The sequence below is a fragment of the Salmo salar genome, chromosome ssa10, assembly GCF_905237065.1.
Source record: "Salmo salar chromosome ssa10, Ssal_v3.1, whole genome shotgun sequence".
Classification (NCBI taxonomy): Eukaryota; Metazoa; Chordata; class Actinopteri; order Salmoniformes; family Salmonidae; genus Salmo; species Salmo salar.
This window is the reverse complement of record NC_059451.1, coordinates 17,202,545-17,230,128: the sequence shown is the minus strand read 5'-3', so window position 1 is coordinate 17,230,128 and position 27,584 is coordinate 17,202,545. Positions and strand designations below refer to the sequence as shown.

Below are 27,584 nucleotides of genomic sequence, written 5' to 3'. Positions count from 1 at the left end.
AGTCTGTTATATCTGGTGTAATTCTCCTGTCTTATCTGGTGTCCTGTGTGAATGTAAGTTTGGTCCCTCTAATTCTCTCTTTCTCCCTCGCCCCCTCCCCTTCAGGAGGACCCGAGGACCTGGCCTGAAGACTCCTGGCTGTCCCCAGACCACCCGGTCATGCTGCTGCTCCAGTTTCAACTGTTCTGCCTGCGGCTAGAGAACCCTGACCTGTTTACCAGACGTGCTACCTTGTCCCGGACCAGCTGTTATCGACTGTCTCTCTACCGCACCTGCCGTCTCAACCTCTGAGTGCTCGGCTATGAAACGCCAACTGACATTTACTCCTGAGGTACTGACCTGTTGCACCCTCTACAACCACTGTGATTATTATTTGACCCTGCTGGTCATCTCTGAACATTTGAACATCTTGATGAACAATCTGGCCTTAAATGGCCATGTACTCTTATAATCTCCACCCGGCACAGCCAGAAGAGGACTGGCCACCCCTCAGAGCCTGGTTCCTCTCTAGGTTTTAGACTGGGTTTCTGTATATCACTTTGTGACATCTGCTGATGTAAAAAGGGCTTTATAAATACATTTGATTGATTGATTGTATTCAGGACATAAAGTTAATTTCTTTGCCCCATTTTAGCAGTTTTACTTCTGTGCCTTATTGCAAACAGGATGCATGTTATGGAATATTGCCATTCTGTACAGGCTTTCTTCTTTTCCCTCTGTCATTTAGGTTAGTATTGCAGAGTAACTGCAATGTTGTTGGTCACAGCCATTAAACTGTGCAACTGTTTAAAGTCACCATTGGCCTGAGTGGTTTTCTTCCTCTCCAGCAATTGAGTTAGGAATGACGCCTGTATCTTTTCAGTGACTGGGTGTATTTATACACCATCCAAAGTGTAATTAATAACTTAACCATGCTCTAAGGGATACTCAGTGTCTGCGTTTTATATTTTTACCCATCTACCAATAGGTGCCCTTCTTTGCGAAGCATTGGAAAATCTCCCTGGTCTTTGTGGTTGAATCTGTTTGAAATTCACTGCTCAACCGAGGGACCTTACAGATACAGTCATTGTATGTGTGGTGTACAGAGATGAGGTAGTCATTCAAAAATCACGTTAAACACTATAATTGCACACAGAGTGAGTCCATGCAACTTATTATGTGACTTTTTAAGCACATTTTTACTGCTGAACGTATTTAGGCTTGCCACAACAAAGGGGTTGAATACTTACTGACTCTGGACATAACACACAATCTCAATTTAATCTATTTTAAATATAGGATGCAACACAACATTAAATCGAAAAAGTCAAGGGGTGTGAATACTTTCTGAAGGCACTGTATATGTTTTTAAATAACATTCTTAAAAAGGTCTCTATACGTTACTAAAGTTTTCTTGTGTTTTTTTTATGTACACTTTTCTTATAGGTCCAATGCAGCCTTTTCTGGGTAACAATTAAGGACCTTACTGTAATTGCTTTCAATTAAAATGTTCAAAAATAGCTTCTTAGCAGAGAGCAATTTCTCAAGCAAAAATTTAGCTAGGACTGTTGTTTGAGTGGGGATGGTAAAACGGGAAATGAGCTGTTATTGGCAGAGAGGTTTGGAAGTCTTTCTTATTGGTCTATTAACTCATTTACTACATTGTGATGTCACCATGGAAGGCCAAACGCCATCCCATCAAAACAGGCTGAAATTTCAGGCGGTCTGTTCAAACAGCTCTCTCACTAAAAGGGCATTATCATAATTTTCACATTTTCACAGTATTATTCCAACATCATATTGTGGCAATATATATAAAATACAGGAAAGTCATGTTTTTGACTGCTCTGGGCTTTTAACATCCTGAGGACAGAATGTATGTTTTTTAATAACATTCTTAGAAGGTTCTCTGAACGTTACTCAAGTTTTTATGGAAGGTTTTTATATTGTTCTCTGAACTATTTGAGAACATGACTTTAAATAGAACCATTCGGAAACCTGTAGGAAACGTTATGCTGAAGGACTGAAATTCCCACAGAAGAACATTGTTTGTTAACTAACGTTCTCTGAACTATTTGAGAACATTTCCAATGTCAAACCAGTTGGAGAATGTTCATAGAACATTACCAAAATGTAAATGAATTGTCACCGTGTTTGAACTTTTAGAAAACACTCTGTTAAAATAATGAAATATCAAGTCTAGGTACAAAAGGCACAGAAGAAAATTATTTGTTTCTGGACATTTTGAGCCTGTAATCAATTCCACAAATGCTGATGCTCCAGATACTCAACTAGTCTAAAGAAGGCCAGTTTTATTGCTTCTTTAATTAGCACAACAGTTTTCAGCTGTGCTAACATAATTTCAAAAGGGTTTTCTAATGATTGATTAGCCTTTTAAAATTATAAACTTGGATTAGCTAATACAACGTGCCATTGGACCACAGGAGTGATGGTTGCTGATAATGGGCCTCTGTATACCTATGTAGATATTCCATAAAAAGAATCAGCCGTTTCCAGCTACAATAGTAATTTACAACATTAACAATGTCTACTCTGTATTTCTGATCAATTTGATGTTATTTTAATGGATAAAAAATGTGCTTTTCTGACAAAAACAAGTACATTTTTAAGTGACACCAAACTTTTGAACGGAAGTGTACATATTACCTCAATTACCGGTATAGCCTCGTTATTGTTATTTTATTGTGTTACTTTAAAAAAATATATAATTTGTATTTTTGTGCAAATATTTTCTTACTTAAAAAAAAACAACTCTGCATTGTTGCTTAAGGGCTAGTAAGTAAGCATTTCACGGTAAGGTCTACCTACACCTGTTGTATTCGACACATGTGACAAATAAAATTGGATTTGATGCCAAGAAAATAAGAATGTTTGTTCCAAAGCCAAGAAACTAACCTGCACAATTCCTTGAAAGTTGTGGGAAGGTTATATGTAAAATAACTATAGAACAAACACGCTTTCACCAAGCTCTAAGAAACTGATGGTTCTCAGAACATTATGTGTTAGCTGGGTATTTTAGGAGAAAATCATATTTTAATGAGAGTCACAGTGGAAGCATTCATCACATCATGTTTCTGTCATACAAGTCTTTTTTTCCAGGTAAAGGAGAAAGTGTTCTGAGGTGAATTTGAAAATGTTTGGGATGTTTATGAATTCCACTGGGTGCATAGATCAGGTGTGTAGGAGCCACACGATTTGACCCACAGTGTGGTACCCAGCTTTTTAATACTTGAGTGAGCAGTATACAAAAGGCCAACTTGAGTGCTATGGCTAGGCCTGCCACTTTCGTGTATTGCTGATATAAACTGTATATAAGAGGAGCCCAGTTGTGTGCTAGTGAAGTCATCCCTCTCAGAGGTGTTGTATTCTGTCTTTTAACAAGTGTTTGAGACAGTCACCCTTGGTCATGGGGCCCCATCTAAACACATAATTAGTCATCCAATAATGGAGAAGTGGCATGGGAGAGAGACAGCACTAAGTGCACTGGCATCGTCGACGTTGTCTCCTTCCATTATAGATGTCACTTCACTACCATTTACAGTCATCTTTGGTTGAGGTGCACAGCTGAGACTCAGGCTTTGTATAAACTGTGTTCATGTTACTGGGCAGCTACCATGACAAAGCTAAGTGAGGAGTCTTACCACTGACTTTGTGAGTTTTTAGTTTTTTGGGAGAGTTTGTTATTCATTTAACTTCAAGGTATTTACACAATTTGGAAGCTGTGACATTTGAATGGATAAAACCAAGAGAACAACTCCTTTCAATAAATTATTTATGAGATAAATTAAATCACATAATTTGCGAGAAAAAAAAATCAACAAGCTCATGATGCTGGTTGGGGGGAAGCCTAAAGGTTTTTCTCAAGAACTTAGTTAATACTGACCCAGAGGGGCACCAGAAATTACGCAGGTTTTTGCCGAATCAAGTGACAACTGTTAGTGATGATGGGACATAAAAAGGATACAGTGTTCTTTCTTACCATCCATCTTCAGTCTGGGTTTTGCTGATGAGACGTTGACATCAACACAGACGCCCCGCTGGGTATATGATCAGCTTGCTGTGAGTCAAGAGAGCATTTCCATGTTTTTCCATCCACTGGACATTTGGCGAGGTTGAGGACAATTCAGGCTATTGAACAACAACAAACGAAACGTGGAATTTACAAGACAAACATCTGTCGCAACATCTGCTTGGATTTGAATGGACTTATAAAGTAACCTAAAGAACGGCTATCTAAAAAAGAACAAATAGCGTGCTTTTGATAGCCTACTTCTGGATTGGAAACATGAACGATACACGTAATTCCTCTACACGCACGTTGCCTGACAAGACAGCTGAAGCGATGGCTGTACCCGTATTAATGTTTGCAGTTGGTGTCATTGGAAATATAATAGCAATAGCCGCTCTTTCTGGATCTAAGCAGGAGCGCAAATCCTCCGCGTTCTTCGCCCTAGTTTGTGGTTTGGCTGTTACGGATCTGCTTGGGACTTGTTTGGCCAGCCCAATCACTATAGCAACATACCTCAATGAAAATGTGTTATATGAGAATACTAACCTTTGTGAATTCCATTCCTTTTTGTTGCTGTTCTTCGGAGTGGCTGGGCTAAGTATTATATGCGCAATGTCTGCTGAGCGCTACCTCGCGATATGCTGCCCTTACACTTACCAAAGATGGGGAATTGACCAACATTTTGCACGCAAGTTCTTGTTTTGCATTTATCTCAGCAACATTGCATTTTGTTGTCTCCCCGTGATGGGCATGGCTGGAAGCATTTGTCAGCCCTCCAAAACGTGGTGCTTCATCAACTGGAGGGCTGATAAGACACTGCCTGCAACATTTTCGTTTTTATACGCCAGTGTGAGTTTTTTACTGATATTGATGACCATACTACTCAACTTTGCAGTTTGTGGCACTCTGTTGATAATGCGTCGCAGGAAAATACAAAGTCCAGTCACAAGAGGGAGCACACGGGCGCGCTGGAAAGCGCTTTCCTCCGGTGTGGAAGCGCAAATGATGACGGTGCTCATGGTGACCTCCGTGGTTGTTTTAGGTTGCTCAGCGCCGCTGGTGGTAAGAAACGTTTTGTCTTAATATTATGCTTTCGTGTAGGTTACCTAAGAGGGAAGCAGTACACCTAACATCTCTTTTTATTCTGCTGTAGGTACGCGTATTTTCTAACCAGATAACATGGGCAGAGAATTCCCATGCAGATTTGATGGCTATTCGGATCGCCTCGGTCAACGCCATCCTTGACCCTTGGATCTACATCCTCCTGAGAAGGACTTTGTTCCGTAAGATTCAGAGATTCTCTAAAGTGTTTTACAGTAGTCGCAAAGGCAAAGCACCCATGTTGCCAGTAAAATCATCACAAAGGACATTCCACTACCAAGGAGACATTACAAACACCCATGTATTCACACCTCTGTGAAGCGCCTTGCATAAAAAACATCATTCACCTGCCCGCCACAGTCGCCCAGTGCGCCCACGTCACCCAGGGGGGACAAAGCTTGCCAATACTCCCCACAAGTTGTCCGATATCCAGTCTCACAATGTGTTCTGTCGATATAGTTGATGATGGGTGGCAATTCACCTGTTTTAAATATATAACTTAAAAAAAACGTAGATTAATTAAACAAATGAACCATGTAACAGTTCGATTATAGATAGTACGATGGGCTCAAGCATTTGGCTCAATCACAGCAATGTATAAGTATTACACAAACAATAAATATGACATTGTGAAGTTAAAGAGATCAGTTGTATAAACACCAGGTGTGTTTAGTGCTGCTAACCAATTCAGACTTTTTATGTTCATTGGTAATATCAATGAGCAAAGAGTTGGTCAACGGAATGATCACATTTTGAGTCTGTTTAGTTTTGGCCACAATGTTTTTCCCCATTGTGTCCACAGAGAGGTTGTTCATTACTTGGTTAAAGGTCCAATGCAGCCGTTTTTATCACAATATCAAATCATTTCCGGATAACAATTACGTACCTTACTGTGATTGTTTTTAATTAAAATGGTCAAAAATTAACAAAAATAACTTCTTAGCAAAGAGCAATTCTTCAAGCAAGAATTTTGCTAGGACTCTGGGATTGGTCTGAGCGGGGAGGCTCAAACAGAAAACTAGCTATGGCAGAAAGGTTTGGAACTCTCTTTCTTATTGGTCTATTTGGTGATGTCACCAGGCAGACCAAAATTGCATCCCACCCAAACAGGTAGAAATTTCAGGCGGCCTTTTCAAACAGCTCTTACACTAAAAGGGCGTTAACATAATTTTCACAATTTTACAGTATTATTCCAACCTCATAGTGTGGAAATATATATAAATCACAGAAAATCACGTTTTTGTCTGCACTGGGCCTCTAACCAAGACCCTTGTTGATAGAGTCACTGTGTCGTCACCTTTAGCGGTGTTGGCAGAAAGCGGATGTTGCGAGTTCAGGGATACTTCTGTTTCCCCTGAAAAACGGAAGTGGGGACATCACTTAAATAGAGTTTTGACCAGAGGTGGCGCCTCCCCTTCACAACGAATCACTCCAATGCTTTTCTTTGCTTGAAACTTGCATAAAGTAGAGCAGAGCTCAACTTTTTCTACCGCTCTGCTAGCAGGGTTCTCGCCGCTCACCTTCCCACAATCTCCCGCACATTTCTCTGTGTTCCCTCATTGAAAATGAAAAGGGGGCAGAACTTCTCCTGCTGAATTCGTTGTTGGTGAAAACCCACTGTCAGACGTTATTCTATCCCTGTTACGTTAGGTTACTGTGTCATAGACCCTTGAGGGGCTAATGGATCAAGCTCAAAGGCAGTTCATGCACAAGATGTAGTTTAATCTCCCGGATCTACTCTATAGCCTGAAGGGGCAGCAAACGCAAAGTAACAGACATTTCACAGCAGACACTTTGGTGTCACTTCTGCAGAGTTTTAAACAACCTCAGAGGAGCAGGATGTGTCCAAGTGTTTTTCTCAAAACTTTGGACTGAATTTTAAACACTGTCCAGCAACTATACTTGCGACTGCAGTTACTCTCAAAAAACAGGCATTGAACTTTGTCATGGAGGTCATGGGAGAGAGAGGGACTCATCCCCAGGGAGATGATTGGTTCCCCTAGGTTGTGTTCCTATTTTCTACCCTTCACCCAGAAGTGTGCACTTGTTCACTTCCGCTCAGGCATTTAAAAGTATTGGATTGGTGAAAGCGGCTGGAGGGACTTTCCACCTGTTCCTTTTAAAGGAATTTACTGGTACAAATCAAATCAAAGTTTATTGGTCACGTACATACACAGTTTAGCAGATGTTATAGCAGTTGCATCGAAATGCTTATGTTACTAGCTCCTAACAATACAGTAAAATGTCAAACAAGTATCCAAATAATGAAAATATTTGTAAAAAAGTACAGCAAAAAAAAAAAAAAAGTCAGTAAGAATCCAATTAATAACCCAAAAGCACTGTAACAGTAATCAAAATGCAATCTATACGTTTCTACCATAGACATTAAAATCAGGTTTGTACACCGGAAGAATTTACACAATATATACTAAGAATGATATGTACAGCAGTATATATATATTAGAGTGAGCCATGTCAAGAATCCAGTATATAAATAAATATGCGGTGTGAATAAACAGTGTAACCAAATACAAAGTACAGTAGTAGAAGTATTAGAATGAGCTATGCTGGGGATATACAGTATTTAAATACTCTGTGTGAAACAGGAAGTGTCCAATGGTTCAATGTCTCTATGACATAGGACAGCAGCGTTAACTGTGTGTGTGAGAGAGAGTGTGTGTGTGTGTGTGTTTGTGAGTATGAGGTGTGTGTGTGTGTGTGTGTGTGTGTGTGTGTGTGTGTGTGTGTGTGTGTGTGTGTGCGTGCGTGTGTGTGTGTGTGTGTGTGTGTGTGTGTGTGTGTGTGTGTGTGTGTGTGTGTGATAGCTTGTGTGAGTGAGTATTACCTGGTTGACGGCTAGTGATAGCTGTTCAACAATCCGATGGCCTAGAAGCAGTTTTTTTGTCTCTCGGTCTTGGCACTGATGCACCTGTACTGATTCCGTCTGCTAGACGGTTGCTGAGTAAACAGTCCATGGCTCAGGTGACTGAGGTCCTTAATGATCTTCTTGACCTTCCTTTGACTCCGAGTGCTGTAAATGTCCTGGAGTGCAGGCAGCGTACCACCGGTGATGCGTTGGGCTGACTGCAACACCCTCTGGAGAGCTATGTGGTTGAGGGCGGTGCAGTTGCCAGACCAGGCAGTGATGCAGCCCAACAGAATGCTCTCAGTGGTGCATCTGTAGAAGTTCATGCCTAATTTCTTCAGCCGCCTGAGGTTGTAGCGGCGCTATTGCGCCTCCTTCACCACAGTGTTGGTGTGGTGAGACCACTTCAGGTCGGCTACCCTCACCACCAGTGGTCGGCCAGTCAGTCGCACAGGGAGGAGATTAGACCTAAGGCCCTGAGCTTAGTGACGAGCTTTGTGTTAAAAGCTGAGTTATAGTTGATGAACAGCATTCTCACATAGGTATTCCTCTTGTCCAGGCTGGACAGCGGGATGTGCAGTGCAACAGCGACTGCGTCGTTTGTGGATCTATTGGGGCAGTATGCATATTGTAAAGGGTCAAGGGTGTCGGGTATGGCGAAGGGGATATGATCCTTGACTAGCCTCTCAAAACACTTCATGATGACAGATAGTAATTTAGTTCAGTTTGCTTGGGAACAGGAACAATGGTGGCCATCTAGAAGCAAGTTGGGATGACAGATTGGGATAGTGAGAGGTTGAAAATGTTCGTAAACACTCCAGCCAGCTGGTCTGCACATGCTCAGAGAACGCGGCTTGGGATGCCATCTGGGCTGGGAGCCTTGCGAGGGTTAACACATTTGAAGGTCCTACTCACGTTGACTACAGAGATCGGGAGCCCGCAGTCTTCGTGAGCAGCGGGGGCCCATGTCGTCGGCTCTGTGTTGTTTTCCTCAAAGCAGGCGAAAAATGTGTATACTTTGTGAGAAGGGTAAAGAGTTGAACAGCCCATACGAAAAAGTAAAATATGGCAATACTTATCTAATCAAGATATTTGTTTATTTTTCATGTTTTTTTACAAATCTTGTAGATCGTTGCCAAAAAAATGACAATTAAATCCATTTTAATCCCACTTTGTAACAGGATAAAATGTGGAAAAAGTCAAGGGGTGTGAATACTTTCTGAAGACGCTGTATATGTCCTTTATGTCACAATACCTGCATTATTTCAGTGATACTTGTAGTCATGGTACTTGTAGCCATAGTAATAAAACATTAGAATAAACAACAAAAAACAATAAAAACTTAATTTCATCCTATTCATTAAATGTTTTTCTCTCATCACTTCTTAATTCAGCCATTTTACTGTTGTAAGCCGTTCCCACTTGTCACTTTGTTAAACCCGGGAAGCGCTCATTCCAGCATCTGTGGGGGGAAGCAACAAATAGAAGATAAAGAGCACATAGAACAGTTAAGGGTTGGGTTTGGGCTCATAAATTAAGAGATATATATATTTTTTTTTTAATTGAAAAACCATTTTGTGAAAAGCTTATCAGATTCAGTTTAATAAGAAATCCTTGACCATTAATGCCCTATTTGCAATGACCGATTTATACATTCAATTAAGGGATTAACTTTTTTACAACTTATAGTCAGTCATATGGTTCCTTATCCTGAAAGTAGAAACTGTTATACATGGTTAGAGATTTTAACTTGAGAGGGTTTGGCCACAAACATTGAATTTTGTCTAATTGCCCCCATAACCCATATCATTTTTTTGTTAGCATTCTGACTATAAGGTGTAAAAAAGTGAAATTGACCACAGCCCTGTTATGAGGTATACATTTTTAAAGGGATACTGTGAGATTTCGATAAACTCATCAATACCATTTTTATGTCTCTGCGTGCAGTTTGGAGATTATTGAAGTTAGCATATCGTTAGCTTAGCACAATTGCTGGAAGTCTCCCGGTACAGTAACCAGCAGATCGCAACGTAGCATCTGTCTCAATGGCGCTGTCCCTGTGCTTACAGATGCCATAATAAGACAGATACAATGTTGCGATCTCTGTACATCTCTATGTGCCAACGGGACAGAGAATGAGGAAGTGGATAGAATTTGGTTTCAAGTGATTATTAGTAAAATTAATGAATGTATAAAATATTTATTACTATGTATAGCTTTGTAAGACTATAAATGACCAACCACCCAGCTTTGGAGTAGTTAGGTCTATTTCCCTGTTTGAGAGGAGCTGGCTACTGTGGGAGACATCCAGTAATTGCACTAAGCTAACAAAATGCTAACTTCAATAATCTCAAAACTGCTCGCAGACACATTAGTTCTTATGACTCTGGGTAATTTAAAAAAGCAACCCAAATCTTGAAAAAATCGCAGTATCCCTTTAAGCCATGTCAGAGTCTGAAATAACATTCACCATTCTTTCTGCCATGAGTCATTTATAAGTCAAATCTTTTTAGATATATTATGACAATACCTGCACACTGTTAAATGCTTTTTGCAATCGATTAACAAAAACCTACTCACCTTTTTCAGGATCTGTCTTTTTCTTCCCATCTTCTCCCCTTTTAGTTTTGCCACCTAGAATTGTTCAAATGAAATAAGTTCAATGTGTCATAAATAATTCTCCAAAGTCATAATGACACAGCCAGATATTTAAATTTGAGTTAGGTCTAAAGATAATGTCTTTGGCTTAGCTGTACAATGCTACAAATAATACATTCATATACATACTGTACCACAGCCATTGCCCCATATAATTAGAATGAGTAAAACTGACATTCTCATCTGAAAAACAGTGTTGGTTTGGGTGAACAGCAATTAGCGTCTTTCATAGGCGATGTAACTCCGGTTACCTGTTATCCTTATATGTCCATTCTGAGCTGGAGACCCCCCAAAAATGACCGAATGTAATTGGATCTTCAAACTTGGAGACAAAATTATATTGAGCCTGCGCAAGCTCATCCCCCACTGCCAAGACCAAGCCCCTTGTGGCCTATTCCCCTTTCAAGTAATTATAATTCTACAGTCTATACAATCTCTTTACATACCTTTCAGGTTGTTATTCAGCAACATGTCAACATCAAAACCACAGCACTCTTGCCATCGCAGTGGAACTGTTGGCCTGTTTGCATGGTCGCCCACTGTAATGTTCGAGCCTGGGTGAATTTCGATCTGCAAAAAAAGGAATAATTCATTCAGATGCTGTAAAAGACTAGAAAGTACTGTAAGTACAGTAATATAGTACATCCTCTGTATTTAAAATAATTCTGCTAAAATATACCTTCTCAGTATTTATCTTAACCTCAGATGATATAAAAGTTAACAATCATGTACTGTTTCAATACAAATAAATACATACATAAGGAAGCCTATTTGAACCTTTATAGCTAAATTAACCATAAACCAGTGCATCCATCTCAATACTGAGCCAGGTAACGGTAGCTGCTAAGCTAATAGCAACCCTATAGGCTTGACAGGCTAGCATTAGAGCAGTTAGCTGAGCGTTAGCGTACACAGTTTTGCTAAACAAATACAACTCTGTAATATATAACACTTGGATGGGGAGATGTCAGCGCCTAGAAAATATAAACAGAGTAGAAAAGAAACCACAATATTACCTCACCTATGAATCAATAAGTTAAAACCAGAATATTAGCTGCCGACATTTTTTCTTGTGTTATTCGATGGGCTAGCTTAGCTTAGCACAGTCATCTCTATGTCAAGATCGCTAATGGTTTCACTCGATCAATTTACACATTTAAACTTTACAATTTCAACTTAAAAGGTAAGTATCACACAGACAACCATTTACTCTAAGATTTTCTATAGATAATATGCTTGTGGACACCACATACCTGTCTAACAGAACAAAGAAAAAGGAGACAGGAGGAGAAATTATTAGAGTTGTCACAGATGTCTTCGTTGAGTGTTGTTAAGAGGAGGGCTAGTGGCAATAGGCATAAACGATTCCCAACGGAAATCCTTGAAGGACTCAGCCCAAAATAATAGTGGGTTACAACCATATGCAAAAGGAAAACAGAAAGGAAAACTCAACACACTGCTGCTTATGCTCCCAGGAGATATTTATAACAATGTTTTGACCCTTATGTCTTTATCAGGCATCCATTATTATATTCATTTTGGGGTGGCAGGTAGCCTAGTGGTTAGAGCGTTGGGCCAGTAACCAAAAGGTTGCTGGATCAAATCCCTGAGCTGACAAGGTAAAAATCTGTTGTTCTGCCCCTGAACAAGGCAGTTAACCCAGTGTTCCTAGGCTGTCATTGAAAATAATAATTTGTTCCTAACTGACTTGCCTAGTTAAATAAAATAAATATCCCAGGTGGGGGTTGAAGGTCATATATATAGGGGCAGTACTCGGTGACATCACTTCCTGAAACAGGAAGTAAAAATGTATAACATAGGTCCACAATATTAACATTCAATGTATCAACATATATGATCATACACAAGGAATTTGATTAATATTTACAGTAATATACATTCAATTAGGATTAAAAAAATAATAATTTGGATATTTTGAAACTAGAAAAACTATTTCAAGTCAAACTCCTGTTGACCCTGTGGATCCAGAAAGATTCCCTTTGAAGAAGTTTCCTCTCAATGTCCGCGCAGTCATTGATTACAATAATATATACCATGTTTTACAAATTTAGATTAGATTCAACTTTGTCATTGAACAAGTACAGTACAATGAAATGCAGTTGGCATCTAACCAGAAGTGCAAATAAAAGAGTACAAACAAATGTACAAGTGAAACAAATAGATTGTTTATTATTAAGTGGGATGTATAAATGTGCAATGAAGGCAAATGGCAAGTACAAATGGCAAGTCTAAATGTGCAATGAAGGCAAATTGAAAGTGCAAGGAGGCATGCAACTGAAATACAGGGATAGCAGGAATGAGGTTACTGAGGTAGACATGTACAACTGAATAATGTCCTTAATCAGACTTTGCAAAGCAATATCAGAGTCCAGTAGTATAGTGAAGAGTGCAAAGAGAGTAATGCAACAAGGTCCCTGAGAGGCAGTACTAAGCAGTGGGCGGGTGGATATGGCTAGTGCTGTGTCACAGAGTTCAGCAGGATTACAGTAGCTGGAAAGAAACTGTTCTTGAGCCTGCTAGTGCGGGAACGTAGAGACCTGTACCGCCTGCCTGAGGAGGGAAAACAGTTTGTGGCATGGATGTGAAGGGTCCCTGATGATGCCGTGCGCCCTACGCAGACACCGCTTGCGCTGGAGGTCTACGATGGCAGGGAGCTGGGCACCAGTGATGTGCTGGGCGGTTTTCACCACCCATTGCAGGGCCTTCCGGTCGGCCACAGAGCATCCAAACCACACTGTGGCGCAGTCAGTCAGAATGCTCTCGACTGTGCAGCGGTAAAAGTTCACCAGGATCTTGAGAGACCAGCAGGCCTTCTTCAGCATCCTCAAAAAGTACAGGTGCTGCTGTGCCTTTTTGACCAGGGTTGAGGTGTTGAGGGTCCAGGAGAGGTCCCCGGAGATGTAGACACCCAGGAATTTAAAGCTGGGCACACGCTCCACCTCAATGCCATCAATGAGAACTGGGGCGTGGTTGCAGCTTTTAGACTTCCTGTACAATGTGATGCCATAACCTTATGGGCACCCACAACTATAGTGTACAAAAATAAACATTCATACTTTCATAGGTTTCTGTGCATTTTCAAAACTTGTCATAAACAAATTATAAACCTACAATAGTTATCTACGCCATCTCAATCTAATCTCAAAACGAGATGGCAAGTATCATCTACAGTAGCTACAAGAAACAAAGTAGTCAATGTTGCCATATGCAATAAGAAAATAATTAATCTCTACGTGTGAGATTTATGTATGGTTTTTAAAGACATGCCATGTACATTTTTTTCATTCTGGAATACATTTCAAAGCAATAAATGCACTGAACAAGAAAACCTAATGTTCCGAGTACATTTTGCCTGATAAATACATATCCATGTTATTATTTTTTACAGTGGTGTAAATTACTTAAGTAAAAATACTTTAAAGTACTACTTAAGGAGTTGTTTGGGGTATCTGCACTTCACTATTTATATTTTTGACAACTTTTACTTTACTACATTCCTACATTTTCCCTAACTCCCAAAAGTACTCCTTACAATTTGAGTGCTTAGCAGGACAGGAAAATGGTCCATTCACACACTTATCAAGAGAATACCCCTGGCCATCCCTACTGCCTCTGATCTTGTGGACTCACTAAACACACATGCTTCATTTGTAAATTATGTCTGAGTGTTGGAGTGTGCCACTAGCTATCCATCAATAAAAAAATAAATCAAAAATGTTCTGTCTGGTTTGCTTAATATAAGGAATTTGAAATGATTTATACTTTTACTTTTGATAATTAAGTATATTTTAGCAGTTAGATTTACTTTTGATAAGTATATTTAAAAACAAATACTTTTAGACTTTTACTCAAGTTGTTTTTTTCCAGGTCACTTTCACTTGAGTCATTTTCTATTAAGTTATCTTTACTTTTACTAAAGTATGACAATTAGGTACTTTTTTCACCACAGCTTTTTGTACAGGAGGGTGCGAAATGTACATTATTAAAATACATATTCTCAAATGTCACGTTCTTTGATATATAAGGCCATATATTACTTTTCCACATGGGAGCAGCCCAAGTCTTTGTGTAATAGTTTGTTAGATAAATGTGACGGAAAGTCCATAGCTCTAGCCAAGGAGTGTCAAACTCCTTCCTTTGAGGGCCTAGTGTCTGCAGGTTTTAGTTTTTTCCTTTAAATTAAAACCTAGACAACCAGGTGAGGGGAGTTCTTTACTAATTAGTGACCTTAATTCATCAATCAAGTACAAAGAAGGAGCAAAAACCTGCAGACACTTGGCCCTCCGTGGAATGAGTTTGACTTGTGCCCTAGCCCCTACGGCACAGTTAACATTTGACATCAGAAGGCAAGGTGGAGCTATTTCCACCAATACAAAGCCCTATAGAGCCCCACAGTGGAGGTGTCATAATACCCATAAAACCTAGCAGTCAAACAGGGAAATGGTTCCAATTGCTTTTTCATCAGGTCATTTTAGAAACACTTAAAAAAATAAAAGGGCTGTTTCATGTAGACTTACCCTAGCGTGATAACCATGTAAATCTCTCTCGGACAAGATGACTTTTATCAATAGTCGGCTTTATTTACTCTCAGATTCGAAAATGCTAATTAGCATCAAAGGTGACATCATGCGAGACTACAAATCCCTGCAATCTCTTGCACGTCATCTCTAGCTGACACCTTTGCTAACAAGAAATATGTCAATTTAAAACTTGTACAAGACAGAATGGTCAATTTAAAGACATTTAGCCAATTTATTCATTACTAAATTTAGCTAACAGATAGTTAATCCAGAGATTCTTACCTTTGCCTTGATTCGGCAATCTTGTCCAGTTCATCATGGCATTTGTAATTCTTTATGATAACCACATTAGCATTTTTTGGGGGGTTAAATACAGGTGAATATATTGATAAAAAAATTACGTTGTCCTAGAGAGATTTAGACGGTTATTAAAACATCACACAGGGGTAAACCTATACGAAACACAGCTTCTAAAATCCCCCATGGGAAAATAAATGGTGGAAAAACAACTGGAACCATTTCCTTATTTGACCGGTATGTTTTATGGGTATTATGACTCATGGATGTACTCCATTGTCCTCATCCAAGCAATCTTCAAATACCCATTGACGTGCCTGAAAGTAAGAAATGGAGGGGGAATATTGAGTCTGTTCTTGACCCAAGGTAGCACTAGCTTAACATTGGATAGGCTGTAGAGTTGAGTTAAAGTTCATACTAGTCCTGATTATTATAAACAATTGTAAACAATTTATTGAACATAAAATATATCATTAGAATTAATGTCAACAATAACAATAGTACTTAAGTTATTGTAATATATTTGGGATTTTGGACTTACCAATGTAAGCACCCACCTGTCCAAAGTCAGTGAAAGTCATATTCATTTCACAATGCATTTATTTATTTTTACATCTAAAAACGTAAGCAGACAAGACTGTGCATGGTTGCACTTATGTACACTTTTCTGTACCTAGACACCATAAATAAAAATCTATAAACATTGGTTCAGTAAAAAAAGCTGTTTTTCAAGATCATTTAAACAGGAAAAATGTAATTTATACAACTTTTACAAAGCAAACCCCCCACACAGCCAAATGTACATTCCAGTAAATAACGTCATAACCTCAAATGCCATCCCAGATTTAACGAAAATAGTTTCTCTAAATCGCATGTTCAAAATGCTATTTAGCTTACTGTACAGTCAAATATTAGGCTTTACATTAAACATATACATCAGATTCCATCTTTCCGTGCTACTGCGTCAAACAAGCCTTTTAAGATGAGTCAAAATCCTTCGGGGGGGGGTATGTGTGCATTGTTATTGTATTGCTAGATATTGCTGCATTGTTGGAGCCAGAAACATAAGCATTTCACTGCACCTGCGATAAGTGTGTAAGCAACCAATAAATGTTGACTTGAGCCACGTAGCTCCTTTCATTTGGCATCTCACATCAGGACGTGACAAACTCAACCATAGATTTAAGAGGAAAGCTTGAGACATTCTGTTAAACTATCAGCACAGTAATAAAAATAAAAAAATAGATTGCAAAATAATACAATGGGCTCAAATGTTACTACATGTTAAAGGTGACAAATGGGATTTAGTAGAATCCAATCGTGGCTCCCACATTTGATCTTCCATACTTTATAAGCCAAGGTGAAATCAAACCCTAATATTGAAGTTATTCTACAAATTATTGTTTACTTTGTAACACTATCCAATAGATGATAGGTAACTTCAAAACTCTAATTCATGAGGACATGCAGATAACAGGTGAGTCACATGTACTAAAATCTCTATAGCCTAATCACCACACCAGTATGAATTTCATTACGTAACCAGACCAAACCTACTGAACCAAATGATACAGGAGCTTCACTAAATGGAATATGAAATAAGCTTGGAACTACCTGAGAATTCCACACAAGCTCATACATACACAGTTCTACAAATGTGTAAATACACCTGGATCATCTCTGTACAGCCAACCAGAACTATGTGCTATTCAGTACATACCGTTGGAGAAGATATCCAAATAAATGCTATTATTTGTATTGATGGTAAACAGCAAAAATTTGTTGCAGCCCAAAATAGCAGTTTGTTGCTGCCCAATATACATTAGAGTCGCTAGACATGCAATAAATACAGTCAGAGCGAACATCCCTGCAGTTAGGAAACAGCAAAGAAATTGTCCACTTACAATGCTGGAAAGTTCTGAAACAAATTGAAACAAGCAAACTCAAATGAAAAATGAAGAATATGATTTTTATATTCAACAAGTATAACGTTTAAGTTAATGGGGTTAATAACATTATTACCCTCCGTTCTCCAGCTGTACACTATAATAGAGCTTCCACACAAGAGTTAGTCACAGTCCCTCTGTCACAGCTTTCATTTATTTACAATATGCAAACCTTAACCAGTTAACTAGTTCAGGTGCTCCACATCGGCTTTGAAATACAGCTCGTTCCCTGTAGGCTAAATTACTATTCCTCAATCTCAGACGATTTTAAAGTGTGAATATTGGGAAGAAAAATGACAAACCGGCAAAAGCATGTGGAGTCTACCGACTTTTATACCTGATCCAAGTAGGTCTGCCACATAAAACTAGGTGCATCTCAGTTACTTGACCCATGTAACCCCATATTACAAAGCTTTTACCAGATCAGATATGACTTGATTAAATAACTAAAATGTAAATATGGAACCACAGAATGAAAGATTCTCAATTTATCTGTAACTACCATCGTTTACATACATTTTCATGCCATGCCTCCATCACTACCTAAAGACCAACAAGAAAATGTCTTCTGGGCAAACATTTTTACATGTATAGGACCAAAATGTTGCCAATCTCTGCAAAAACACAAAACAGTGTAAAATTATCAGGTCTTCTCTGATAAAATTGGGGTCAATATAACTGTGAGTGCAAGCCTCATTCAAAGCATTACAGTCATGGTAATTTACTCAAAACATTTCATGGTCTATGATATACAGTTAAAGTTCTGTTCAATTTATTTGGACCTATGCCATTGTGGCTACAGTAACAATTATTTCCACATTAGCAAGCTTCCACAGTAAAAGAATACAGCAACATCCCTTCCTCAGCAAGCAAATTTCAGCCAGTAGTTTTGAAAGTAGTGATCACGAGCCAAAACGGGTCCTCGGAAATTGTGCACTACGTCAACTATTTCGTATGATATGTTACGTCCTGCAAAAAAACGTTTTCAATTCGTATAATATGTGCTTCAGATCCTGTACTGCATCTTTAACTTCACTCCAAAAATCAACATTTGTCAGATGAGTCCATGTTCCAAGCCATCTGTTGTGTAGATCCAATGGTATCCCTCAATCCCAAATTAACAGGAAATATTGACACCATTAAAAATTATAAAATTAGATGGTGCCAATCTTTCTCATTCATTTATGATTGAGGCATACAGCTTGATCTACAAGAGTTGACGTGGGCTTATCTCGATGTCAGATTACTTTTAGGGTTTGAAAACATCTGACAAACTTTGATTTTGACTGAACTATCTTTAAGTGTTCATATCAAAATAAATAAAACACGCAGAGGTGAAGAAAATATGTTAGGAGAACATTTTTGGGACAAAACGCTGGCCAACTCGCGATTGATACTTTCCTTTCCCGCAAATACGACAGTATTTGCCTTCCTTTCTTTTTACAATATGTCCATGTAGGCATCCACCAGCCTAAACCACATACTGGTGGTTGGAGGCGCCGTAGTTCATTGTGTAGGCCTGTCGGCTGTACTGGAAGTGGTCGGTCAACACGTTGCTTCGTCCATACTGAGTGTCTGAGCCTTGGGAGAAAGGCACTGAGCCATTGGGCTGCGTCTTGTCCAGTCCCAAATTGTCAAAGGACATTGTGTCCTGCTTGGAGGAAGGCAGCAGCTTCTTCTTAGCTTCCTTATTGGCGTCATATTTCGCCTGTTGGCAGTGAAGTGAATAGCTTAGCATAGCACTTAACAAAGAATGACAAAAATACACATTGATGCAAAATTACCACTGTGTGATTTCACAAAGTTCTATGTAGTTATAAAGTTGCATGTAAACTTTCCTCAGCGGGGGAGGAATTCAGAGCATCTTACAGATCCACTGTTAGAAACTCCCCCCCCCCACCCCATGCAGCGCAGAGCAAGCACCATGGCAGCAACAAGCACAATTGGTTGTCTTCTAATACATTGTAAGACAGTCGTGTGAGTTTAAATATCAAAATTGCAAGGTGTGAGGAGTGTCCCCGTAGGATGTTGGGTATTTATTACATTTGCATCTGGGATGACAAATAAAATAATAGCTCTACAGACTTCGCGCCACATGGTACAATAGTGTCTGAACATTTCCAACATGTTGGTCACCAACAACTAATTCAACTTAGTTCATGAAATAGACAAACAACTAAATCAAACTCAGCATTAAGCATGCAGATGCACAAATGCACTTCTTTCTTAGTAGGACTGATTGTGCAGATAGCGACTATAGTCAAGGTTTCCATTGCAATAATTGTGATATGTGAGTGGTTTACCCACCGTAGTTGAATGAAGTGATTGTATTGACTGGATAAATGCCCAAAAAGTCAATGTAAGCGTGTCAGAGGGAGTCACCTTGTTGTACAGGAAGACGCCCACAATGGCCGTCATCATGCCCATGATGTTGGTGGAGCTGACCGGGTTACGCAGCATCAGGAGCGATATGCTGATGACCATGATCCTCTTGGTGGCGTTCGCCACAGCGTAGCTCAGAGGGCTGACCAGGTTGAGGACGCTGAAGGCGATGACATTCTGAGCAAAGTTACAAAAGCCGCTGACGAGGAGTAAAAGGAAGGTGCCGGTCCATTCAGACATGCCTGTCTGGAGGGGTTATGCAGAGGGAGAGAGGGAAGAAATGATTACTTGGATATTTGGAGAGAACAATGGATTTAGTCATGACTTTCTAGGAAAATAGAATGTATCCAGGTTGTAGTCTCAATGTGACAATTGAACAAAATGCAACCGGATACTAGAGATTTTGTTGTGTGTGAAGGTATATTGAGGATTAGGCAAAGGAAGTGGATAACAAATGTATGGTACATACTGTGTGACATCCTGTAGACTTGTGAAATAAATAAATAAATATATATATATATAAAAAAATGTGGATATAAGACAGACATACACTTTAAGCAGTAGATCAAACACTATCTTATAAGCTGGACAACAATTAGACCACATTAGTTGATGCGTAATGTATGAACCTTTGCATACACTTCACGAAACTGAAAAACGTATATCCCATCCTTTTTTAACTCACAAAATCCCCCTCAACCAAGAACGAGGAGAGGTCCACCAGAACCCACGTAGGCACCATGAAGAAAACAGCATTGAAGCCCAGTATGTTGAGAAGTCTCAGGTGGTGGATCCTCGTGTCCCGCAGCACCTAAAAATAAATGCATATTCATTCATGGCCCTTGTCATTTCTTAGGCACAAAACAACTTGTACTGACCTTACGCCTCGATCAGACCGACAGCGTCATTGCATCAATTCTGCGTAATAAATGATGCAGTCAAACTTTTTCCATGATGTAATCCAAAATTGTTCACGTGTGTGCAACAAAAGTTTAACATTCACCTTCTGCTCCTATTTCTGTCAAGCCTACGCATACAATTTGATGCATACGCTGGATAAATCCAAAGTATGCACCGCACAGAACGCACCGCAACTGCCTCTGCAGTGCTGCAAGTTAAACGCAGCGTTCCGATGGAAATGAATGTACTTCTAGTGTACTGAAACGCAATCTGTCTGATCGAGGCGTTAGAAATCAAGCGAGCAGAAAAATACACCTCAAAGCGAAACAAAAAGACACATCGTTAGAAATTCAGAGGTCACACAAATTCCTTGTTGGTTGGATGCTTTTCTTCATCAACAAGTATGAGACAGGTAACTAAGCAGTTGGTAATTAACAAGACATCCTTGTATATAAGTCTAACACTACAAATGATTACAGTAATTTGACTGCAGGGTTAGTAATATCAAGTCATTCATAACACGTCACAGAGTAATGTGCTATGGGGTAAATACACTCACCGACTAGTTTTAGGTACACCCATCTAGTTTATGCTGTGAACAGCCCGTCCCATCTCATCCCAAAGATGCTCTATTGGGTTGAGGTCTGGGGACTGCGCAGGTCAATCAAGTAAACTGAACTCGCTGTCATGTTCCAGGCAATGTTTTTCCACTCCTCAATTGTCCAGTGTTGGTGATCGCGTGCCCACTTGTTTTTAGCCGATAGGAGTGGAAACCAGTGTGGTCGTCTGCTGCAATGGATCACCCGTGACAAGGACTGACGAGTTGTGTGTTCCGAGATGCATTCCGCACTCCGCTGTTGTACTGCCCCGTTATTCGTCTGTTTGTGGCTCATCTGTTAACTTGCACGATTCTCCTTCAACCTCTCATCAACGAGCTGTTTTTGCCCACAGGACTGCCGCTGACTGGATGTTTTTTTGTTGTTGGTCGCACCATTCTTTGTAAATCCTTGATGACCCTGTCGTGCGTGAAAAGCCCAGGAAGGCGGCTGTTTCTGAGATACTGGATCCGGCGCATCTGGCACCGACGATCACGCAATGCTCAAAGTCCCTTAGGTCACTCATTCTGATGTTCAATCGAACAGTAACTGAATGCCTCGATGCCTGCTTTATATAGCAAGCCACGGCCACCTGACTGTCTGTAGGAGCGTTACATTTTCATGAATCGGGTGATGTACCTAATAAACTGGCCGGTGAGTATATGTCCTTCTCAAATATTGGTTTAAGGGAGACCACTTAAAACAGCAGGAAAATGTAGGACAGATGTCACAGCACATCTACAGTATGTAATGAGCAAATGCATTGCAAGGATTAACAAGGCTTCATACTAATAGGCCTTGCCCTTGAGTTTTCCTTTTGAGTGTTTTCACGTTTAGTATGAGTGATGTCGATTATGTCTACACTTGAATATTGCAAGGAGTGCTTTTACTTCAAATAATACAGTATTATATTAAAAGGAAAACGTCTTGAACTTATTCTACAACCTCTGCTCAAACACATACTTCATTCAAAGGTCCTCCTAAGTTCAAAATGTGCTATACTTGTATCCGTCAGAACAATAGTCCATTTTCAAAAGGGTGCCAACTGGTAAGACATACCTTTTTAGAAAATATGTTTTGCAGAGAGAAGCAGAGTGTGGCGGCCAGGGCACTGACTAACCCAGATACATCAAAGGACATCTCTGTCATTGTGGCCAGAAGCACTCCTCCGATGATGGGGATGAGAGATACGTACACCTGAGACAGGCACAGGACAAGAGTGCAAAAGACAAAGCAGGCTAAAGTCAAAAAGTATGGTTGAAACAATTACCATCCATACACATGCAGTTGTTTTGCTAATTTGTTTGTGGGACATTTTGTCACATTGAACCCACCCTCTAAATGGCTGTGGCATATACAGTGCATTCAGAAAGTATTCAGACCCCTTGACATTTTCCACATTGTATTACCTTACAGCCTTATTCTAAAATGGATGAAATTGTTTTTTCCCCCTCATCACAATACCCTATAATGACAAAGCAAAAACAGGTTTAGAATATGTTTGCAAATGTATAAAGAAAAAAGTTTTAAAAAAATGAAATCTCACATTTACGTAAGTATTCAGACCCTTTACTCAGTACTTTGTTGAAGCACCTTTGGCAGCGATTACAGCCTCGAGTCTTCTTGGGTATGACGCTACAAGCTTGGCACACCTGTATTTGGGGAGTTTCTCCCATTCTTCTCTGCAGATCCTCAAGCTCTGTTAGGTTGGATGGGGAGCGTTGCTGCACAGCTATTTTCAGGTCTCAAATAAAATAGTATTTGTCACATGTGTCGAATACAACAGGTGTAGACCTTACAGTGAAATGCTTACTTACAAGCCCTTAACCAACAACGCAGTTAAGAAAAATATGTGTTAAGTAAAAAATAAATCAGTATACAAAATTTTTTTTAAAAAAAAGTTGTAAAATAACAATAGCGAGGCTATATACAGGGGGTACTGGTATAGAGTCAATGTGCCCGGTTAGTCGAGGTAATATGTACATGTAGGTAGAGTTCACGTGACTATGCATAGAAAATAAACAGAGAATAGCAGCAGCGTAAAAGGGGGGGAAATGCAAATAGTCTGGGTAGCCATTTGATTAGCTGTTCAGGAGTCTTATGGCTTGAAGCTGTTGAGAAGCCTTTTGGACCTAGACTTGGCGCTCCGGTACCGCTTGCCGTGCGGTAGCAGAGAGAACAGTCTATGACTGGGGTGGCTGGAGTCTTTGACAATGTTTAGTGGCCTTCCTCTGACACCGCCTGGTATGGAGGTCCTAGATGGCAGGAAGTATGGAGGTCCTAGATGGCAGGAAGCTTGGCCCCAGTGATGTACTGGGCTGTAAGCACTACCCTCTGTAGTGTCTTGCTGGCGGAGGCCGAGCAGTTGCCATACCAGGCAGTGATGCCCCCAGTCAGGATGCTCTCCATGGTGCAGCTGTAGAACTTTTTGAGGATCTGAGGACCCATGCCAAATCTTTTCAGTCTCCTGAGGGGGAATAGGTTTTGTCGTGCCCTCTTGACGAGCTCTGGCTGGGCCACTAAAGGATATTCAGATACTTGTCCCGAAGCCACTCCTGCATTGTCTTGGCTGTGTGCTGAGGGTCGTTGTCCTGTTGGAAGGTGAACCTTCACCCCAGTCTGAAGTCCTGAGTGCTCTGGAGCAGGTTTTCATCGAGGATCTCTCTCTACTTTGCTCCGTTCGTCTTTCCCTCGATCCTGACTAGTCCCAGTCCCTGCCGCTGAAAAACATCCCCATAGCATGATGCTGCCGCTACCATGCTTCAACGTAGGGATGGTGCCAGGTTTCCTGCAGATGTGACTCTTGGCATTCAGGCCAAAGAGTTCAATCTTGGTTTCATCAGAGCAGAGAATCTTGTTTCTCTGATAGTCATTTAGGTGCCTTTTGGCAAACTCCAAGTGGGCTATCATGTGCCTTTTACTGAGGACTGGCTTCTGTCTGGCCACTCTGCCATTTTATTTAACCTTCATTTATTATCATAAAGGCCTGATTGGTGGAGAGCTGCCGAGATGGTTGTCCTCCCATCTCCACAGAGGAACTCTGGAGCTTTGTCAAAGTGACCATCGGGTTCTTAGTCACCTCCCTGAGCAAGGCCCTTCTCCCCTGATTGCTCAGTTTGGCCGGGCGGCCAACTCTAGGAAGAGTCTTCAATGTTACAAACTTCTTCCATTTAAGAATGATGGAGGCCACCGTGTTCTTGGGGACTTTCAATGCTGCAGAACATTTTTGGTACCCTTCCTCAGATCTGTGCCTAGACACAATTCTGTGTCGGAGCTCTACGGACAATTCCTTCGATCTCATGGCTTGGTTTTTGCTCTTACATGCATTGTCAACTGTGGAACCTATATAGGCAGGTGTGTGCCTTTCCAATTCATGTCCACTCAATTGAATTTACCACAGGTGGACTCCCAATGAAGTTGTAGAAACATCTCAAGAATGACCAATGGAAACAGGATGGACCGGAGCTCAATTTCAAGTCTCATTGCAAAGGTTGTGAATACTTATGTAAATAAGGTATCTGTTTTTTATTTTTAATACATTTTCAATAATATCTAAAAACCTGTTTCCGCTTTGTCATTATGGGGTATTGATGAGGGGAAAATATGATTTAATCCATTTTAGAATAAAAAGGTCAAGGGGTGTGCATACTTTCTGAATGCACTGTAAATAGCTTTTTTAATTGTGCACTACCTGCAGTGTTAACCGGATGCGTTTTTCCTGCCTCAACACTGCGATCTGTGAATACACCTGCAAGGCTGGTGGTAATATGAGCCATTGTGCCACATCACCATTGCTTGGACAAAATATATTCGAAAGCACCTTGTACACTATCAATTCTCTGAGTTACTCACTTTTGTGGTTTGCTTCTCCTTCATGATAATCCTTGATAACAACACAACCCATATAGGCATTGTGGCTTTGACTGTGGGGTGAAAAGAAACAAAGAAAAGAGATAAAAGGATCCTGTTTAGTGCTTGACTTGAGGGAAAGGGCTTGAGTTGGACAAGCATAGGTTACAAAAGGTAAGGAGCATGACTTTTGAGATACAATGGTTTAAAGACTTAGGGGCCCATGCGATTGTGCTACACACCAAGAGTTTAAGTCTCATTGTGTCTCGTGCGTCACAGATTGGTCAACACAAAACGTGGAACTTATTGCATCATAACCTTATGACCCTGTGTCAATCATAGCTATACGTGTCAGTTACTGAGGTAAGACAGCAATGAGTTACAGTTAAACTTTATAAAGGCTTACATTATACATTAGGTAATTAGGAAGTGAATGGTATAATACAAAAGGGATTTCTGAGGGATTTCTGAGCTGTCAGGAGGTTTCCACTAGTGACCATGGCCAGAAAGTCAAAATTGGCTAGAAATTCATGAACACAAACATTTGCTTTTTGTTCATAATTTAAGGTTAGATTTAGGAATAAAGGTAAGTGTGGTTAAAATTCGGTTTAGGTTTCAAATCCGATTTTAAGAAGATAAATTGTAAAAACAAAAATGCCCTGGGTTTATGACTGTGGCTGTGGTAACTAGTGACAACCCAGTCAGGAAAGGTGAAGCACCGACTGTTTCCTTGTTGAGATTCAATTGGCACATGCGCATTCGCGCCAAGTTGCCATCTTAAAGTAACAGCAAGAGGAAACAGTCGGTGGTTGTATTTGATTAACGTTTTATTTAAAATTATGAATTTAAGCGAACAGAGAAAGGCATGCAACAGAGGACAAACATAGGTACAATGTAATGGTTTCAGAATGTACATTTCGTATCGACGCATAGCGACTCGAAGGAGTAGGAGTCGGATGTTCCTTTCAAAAACTCTAGTCTGCGCTCATCTCAGTGAAGGAGTTGAGGTAGGCCCCTCCCCCAAACAAAAAGGTATTGAAACAACCCCAGTATGTTGGTAAGGGAGGACGCAAGCTCCTTGGCAAATCGTCAAGTGACCTAAACAAAGCTTGCTTAAATTGGCCAGGACAAGACAGCAATCGATGTCGTTGCTAGCAAGCTAAAACATTATACAAATATTTGCTAATGTTGCGAGCTAACTAGCTAACATTCCATTAGTTAAAACGTCAACCAATGATTCAGAGCTCGTACAAGTCTTACCCGTGTGTGCGTAGGATACAGGTACCTTCCATATACTGAAGTGGGCCGACACAGATGCGAAGTATTTCCCAAAAGCTAAAGGGAGAATATACCATTTGTAGTATATAGTTGGTACTTCTGTTTTTGGGACTCCCCATGCCTTCAACAACGTAGGGAGGAAGACGACGATTGAGAGTATATGAAAGAGCGAAACGGTGACAGGGTAAGGGAATCCATTTAGAATAATTTTGTTAACGACGTTACCTCCCGAACTAACAGTGTACCAACAGAAACAGAGTAAAGCTATCCGGACCCCTTCCTTGACTGGGGGACGTTCCACCGCAGCCATCTTCCAGTTCGGATTCACCGGCGGCAGTGCAAGGCCAGCAGTGAGACGTGGAGCAGCTACCAAAGATGGTGGATAAATGAAGACGGTTCACTCAGGCAGTTTACCATTGGAAAAAAATGTCTTTTCCGGTCTACTTAACTGGGTGTGTCTCCCATAGACACGGATGCAATAGCAACTTGGTCTAGTTGACTTTCATTGAAACAGCGAGTGGGGTGTCTCGTTTCCTTTTCCGTCTCTGCAGCTACTACGTACCAGAGTCATATGGCTCTGCTACGTACAACGCTGAGAATAAATGCCGCGTTCATTTGCTATTCGGAACTCTGAAATGTCCGACTTAAGTTTTTGAACGCAGCACGTGTATAACTACAACCAGATAGCATGTCGGAGTTCCATAATTCCAACTAGCACATGGACGCGGCAATTTACTTCTTGCTGATTGCGTCAACCCCTTACAGCAGAGGTCCCAAATAATTTCAGAATTTAAATATTTAAACTATACTGCTCATATTGACATTTACCATGAAATACTCTTTCACGTTATATTTTGTATCTTAATGGCTGTGTAGCTGGCAACTGAAAGGATTATGAACTTGTTTAACTTTATTTAACTAGGCAAGTCAGTTAACATTTTTATTTACAATGACAGCCTTCTTTCAATTCATTAGATTGTGCAAAACAAACATGCCTGACAGTCCAGACCGATATTTACGACCAAATAAATCACCAAAGTGTTGTCGTAGATAGTTAATAGAACACTGGAATCTAATCACATTGACTGTTATAGGTCCCATGTGGCTCAGTTGGTAGAGCATGGTGTTTGCAACGCCAGGGTTGTGGGTTCGATTCCCACG

General features: G+C 40.2%; 2 protein-coding genes across 2 annotated transcripts; one reads left to right on the top strand and one right to left on the bottom strand.

Moving 5' to 3' along the window:
* The first annotated feature begins 4,120 nt into the window (after positions 1 to 4,120).
* LOC106613645 (prostaglandin E2 receptor EP4 subtype) lies at positions 4,121 to 7,835 on the top strand. The gene is made up of 2 exons (XM_014216127.2): positions 4,121 to 5,071; positions 5,163 to 7,835. Exons 1-2 carry the CDS (start codon positions 4,286 to 4,288, stop codon positions 5,427 to 5,429), a joined length of 1,053 nt encoding a protein of 350 aa, XP_014071602.1. The 5' UTR covers positions 4,121 to 4,285; the 3' UTR covers positions 5,430 to 7,835.
* Positions 7,836 to 16,054: 8,219 nt separating this feature from the next.
* Positions 16,055 to 26,961, bottom strand: LOC106613642 (solute carrier family 35 member E1). The gene is made up of 6 exons (XM_014216122.2): positions 26,406 to 26,961; positions 25,149 to 25,219; positions 22,356 to 22,493; positions 20,486 to 20,611; positions 19,801 to 20,046; positions 16,055 to 19,126 (listed from the first exon to the last, which is right to left on the bottom strand). The coding sequence occupies exons 1-6, from the start codon at positions 26,731 to 26,733 to the stop codon at positions 18,890 to 18,892; spliced, it is 1,146 nt and encodes a 381-aa protein (XP_014071597.1). The 5' UTR covers positions 26,734 to 26,961; the 3' UTR covers positions 16,055 to 18,889.
* Between the last annotated feature and the right edge of the window lie 623 nt (positions 26,962 to 27,584).